This window comes from Papaver somniferum, unplaced genomic scaffold, assembly GCF_003573695.1.
Source record: "Papaver somniferum cultivar HN1 unplaced genomic scaffold, ASM357369v1 unplaced-scaffold_75, whole genome shotgun sequence".
Classification (NCBI taxonomy): domain Eukaryota; kingdom Viridiplantae; phylum Streptophyta; class Magnoliopsida; order Ranunculales; family Papaveraceae; genus Papaver; species Papaver somniferum.
In genome coordinates this window covers 719,708-723,560 of record NW_020650415.1, presented here as the reverse complement: position 1 = coordinate 723,560, position 3,853 = coordinate 719,708, and the positions used below count along the sequence as shown (strand labels likewise).

General features: G+C 37.4%; 2 protein-coding genes across 2 annotated transcripts; one reads left to right on the top strand and one right to left on the bottom strand.

The window, feature by feature from the left end:
- Positions 1 to 429: 429 nt before the first annotated feature.
- Positions 430 to 1,252, bottom strand: LOC113344175 (late embryogenesis abundant protein 1-like). Its single transcript, XM_026588191.1, has 3 exons — positions 1,125 to 1,252; positions 863 to 997; positions 430 to 732 (listed from the first exon to the last, which is right to left on the bottom strand). Exons 1-3 carry the CDS (start codon positions 1,173 to 1,175, stop codon positions 640 to 642), a joined length of 279 nt encoding a protein of 92 aa, XP_026443976.1. The 5' UTR covers positions 1,176 to 1,252; the 3' UTR covers positions 430 to 639.
- An 840-nt stretch (positions 1,253 to 2,092) lies between these two features.
- Positions 2,093 to 3,481, top strand: LOC113344208 (F-box protein CPR1-like). The gene has a single exon (XM_026588220.1). The coding sequence runs from the start codon at positions 2,093 to 2,095 to the stop codon at positions 3,479 to 3,481; it is 1,389 nt and encodes a 462-aa protein (XP_026444005.1).
- The last annotated feature ends 372 nt before the right edge of the window (positions 3,482 to 3,853 follow it).

The window sequence follows — 3,853 nt, the reverse complement described above, 5'->3', positions numbered from 1 at the left end:
CGAAAGAGATGATGAAATGATAAGAAGAATATAGATTTTGAGCTAAAGGAATCGACTGAGGTTCTGAAAGACCATTTATACACCTCTTCCACGTTGATTCAGATGGGAATTGCACGTTCAAGACGATGTCAATGATAATGACGGGGATAGAGAATTATAGATCGGTAATCTGGGGATTTGAGTGGTTTGCCTTCAATCAGGTGAGAACTTTTGTAAGTTTCTAATAATCATCAAGTTACTTGTATCTTTCTTGCAAGTATAATATAACGTGGCACAAGAGGCCAAATATGATATTGTTTCCTCATGTTTAGTTTTTCTTCGTAGGATGTACTTGATATCTTGTTTATTTAGTATTTAAGATATCAGGTCAGTTGTTTTTAGGTCCTGACATGATACTACACCTTTTTGCAAAATTTGTAGCAGAAATGATGCATAACTGAATTAGTAATACTGTTGAAGAAAAATAGTACCAAATGTCAAAGAAAAAAAAGAAGCATAGATTATCACCAATAAATTTGTTGAATATGACAAATTTCTAATGAACTAAAGAAACCCGCCATCAAAGATAGGAAAAAACACTGACAGAATACATCAGAAAAAGGGATACGAAAAGGTTGAATTATCAGTGTCAATTGGTTTCTATTTGTTGTGTGGGTTATTGTCACCAACTCCAAGTGTACTCTTGACGCTGTCCATTGCACCTTGTGCCATGTTTATCACCTGTTCTCCAGTCTATACATACACGACAAAGAAAAAATTGGATTCCTTTGATTGGTAATTCTACATCGAAATCCAGTAAAACGATGGGGAGTAGGGGAATAACTGAAAATGGAAATGGTAAACCAGGGAGAGGATAAAATACCTGTTGAAGGAAGCCAGATGCCTCCTCTTTTTTCAGTTGGGCAGAGTCAGAAGTGGATTGGGCAGCATCTGCTGTCTTGTCCCTTGCCGATTGAGCTGTGCCCTTGGCAGACTCAACCCACTCCTGTGTTTTGGCCTATAAACAAGAGAATTACTATAACACACACAGATATATGTATATCAAATGAAGCAACTCTGAAAGACTACTACACTATTTTTTTCTTTTTTTTTATTAGATAGTTGCTACGCTCTTACTCACTTACCTGTGCATGGCCTTTAGTTGCACCTGCATTGAAACTCTGATTAGAAGACATAGTTCTTGTTTAACTTTCTTTCTGTTTCTTGATCGGGGATTTGTGAATGTGCTTACTAAATTGTTGGTCTGTTGTAGGAGGTATTAATAGTGATTTTCTAAATGTTGATGAGGATTGATAAGTCATAAGTGTGTGGACGTAAGAGATTCTCCTGGTATTAAGGTAAGAATATCAAATTATCAGGTGGTTTTTGGAATATTTCAATGTAATGATTTTTTTCGGAAGTGCATATGGTTTTTGTGGTCAGACTAAAATGTAGTTCTCTTTCTGACTATTACCTAGCTAGGAAGGTTATAGTATTCTAAAAATTAGGATTTCCATTTTTAATCTCAACTGCTTCTTAATCAGGACCGCGTGGCCAATACATCCGGAGAAGCTGCTGAGTGCTGATGGTTTAGGGAATGAAGCGACAAACTATTGTCACCATATCACAATTTTGTGCATCCTTTTCTTCCCAATTTCAAAGTGTTAAAAAGTATATCCCTGTCGTGGATGTGCAAACAAACCCACACTTGGCATTATACGAGACCCAATCCGAACTAACCCAATCCGGCCTGAAGATCCAAAATTACATGCAACTAGCTAGAAGATTTACTACAATGACTATTCGTGGTCCGGCTATTGGTAACTATCCAGCTGGTAATTTGATTAAAAGGGATGAATTACCCACAAATAATTTTTCAAACATGCATAAGTAGGACTTGCCATATAGAATGATTCATGGAACCTGTTATTTTGTTTATAGCACTTGGAAAGTTTATTAACCAAAATCTTCACTAAATCAAAAATTTATTGTTTTGCCGAAGTAGGACTTGCCATATATAAATGATTCATGAATTTGAATTTTGAATGGGCGGGAAGAGAAACTCTACCTACTACCCTCATCTCAGATTCACAAAATAAATTGGTTTCTTAAAATGGATTCGCCAGTTGCCATAGAGAATGGCTATAAGAAGTGTATGAGTTGGAGATGGGGGATTCCAAACCTTATTCCTTTTCTTATCCCTCCCAACAAAAAAAAATTCTTAAGAAATTATAATTCTCTATTACAAGAAGAAGATATGGCTAGCCTTTCAGAAGAAATGGAGATCGAAGTCTTATCTCGTTTACCCGTAAAAAGTCTATTGCGGTTCCAGACAATCTGCAAACCCATGTATAGACTTATCAGAGACCCTGCATTCGTAAAGAAGCATATTGAACATGCGATACAAAATGGCACGTCGACTTTTCTGATGTTTCAGTATTTCATGCCTACAAGGATGGAAATGAATGGATTTTACTCTATCGATCATACTTCGCTATCATCACAACTATTATCATCAATAAGAGGTAACCCTCTTCGTGATTCTACTGAGATGGCTTACCCCGTAGTTCCTCCAGATTATCTTAAACTTTTGGGTTCTTGTTATGGTTTAGTGTGTTTACGCACTACTGAACCTGGTAACGAGGATTCCATTTGCCTTGGGAATCCGTCGACCAAGGAGTACAAAAAGCTTCCTGATTCGCCAAACCACTTCAGTAGCTCTACTGAGGGCATCGAGATTGGGTTGTGCGGGCTTGGCTATGATGATAAAGCTAATGATTTCAAAGTCATAAGAGTCGCTGAAATTGATTCTCGTGCTGATTGTTTTGATGATTCTAGTAATTGGTCTGAAACCGAGATCCGTACAATCAGACCGCGTTCTGGTCATGTTGAGGTCTCTACGAGAAGATCACAGTCTGTTTTTGAGATCTACTCACTGAGATCTAATTCGTGGAAAGGATTGAAAACAACGCCATACTATTTTCCTGGTGAATTAAAACCTGGGGTGATGGTGAATGGATTTATGCACTGGTGGGCTATTAATCGGATTGCTGGCTATGAAGCCATAATCTATTTCGATCTTAGCGACGAGATATTCAAAGAGGTGGCAGTACTAGAAGGACCCATGTTACATGATGGAGAAGTTGCTGATAGTGAGTATGAAAATAATAACGTGGGTGTGCTAGGAGGGTGCTTGTGTGTCCTTCATAAAACCTTCGATCGAGTTGATGTGTGGGTAATGCAGGAGTATGGAGTAAAAGAATCGTGGACGAAACGCTTCACAACTACCGAAGATTCTATTATTGAAACCAGTACCTTGAGAGTAATTTCTGACTTTCAGGATGGGAGCATTCTTTTCAGTACCGATGATTCGTTGGTTTATTATGACCCGAACCGCAAAAGAGGTACTAGGAAATTAAGGATTCCTGGTACTGGCCGTTTAAAGGGTGCCGAAAAGTGTATAGGTAGCCTAGTATCACTTGGATCTGGCACGTATTGTTAGGATATCAAGAAAGTTAAGCATTTCATGAAGAGGTATAAAGTAATGCATCAGCATTGTCAGGGCTTATGCATCTCGAACCTGATTTGGCATTTCTTTATGTAATAATTATGAATGGAATCGAGCCATTTGTGGCCTGATATCTTTCTTATTTTGACTGAGTTAAGTTCGTTCATGTTTAGTATTTGCATTTATTGAAAGATTGTTGATTGTCATGAGTTTCAAAATGGATTTTTTTTTCCAACAAGAAAAATGTTCAACACAAACAAAATTTACATTAATGTTAGATTAACAAGTCCCACAACTATTATTGCAGAGTGAATGTTGAATGTTGAGATCCATGAGCCAATACATGTTAGTATTATTGTGTTCATC

Excerpts from the sequence above, each read along its gene's own strand:
- LOC113344175 (XM_026588191.1), bottom strand. The coding sequence starts at position 1,175 with ATGTCTTCTAATCAGAGTTTCAATGCAGGTGCAACTAAAGGCCATGCA. Across the intron at positions 998-1,124 it reads CAACTAAAGGCCATGCACAG|GCCAAAACACAGGAGTGGGT; the intron begins GTAAGTGAGTAA and ends TCTTGTTTATAG. Across the intron at positions 733-862 it reads CATCTGGCTTCCTTCAACAG|ACTGGAGAACAGGTGATAAA; the intron begins GTATTTTATCCT and ends GTGTATGTATAG.
- LOC113344208 (XM_026588220.1), top strand. The coding sequence starts at position 2,093 with ATGGATTCGCCAGTTGCCATAGAGAATGGCTATAAGAAGTGTATGAGT.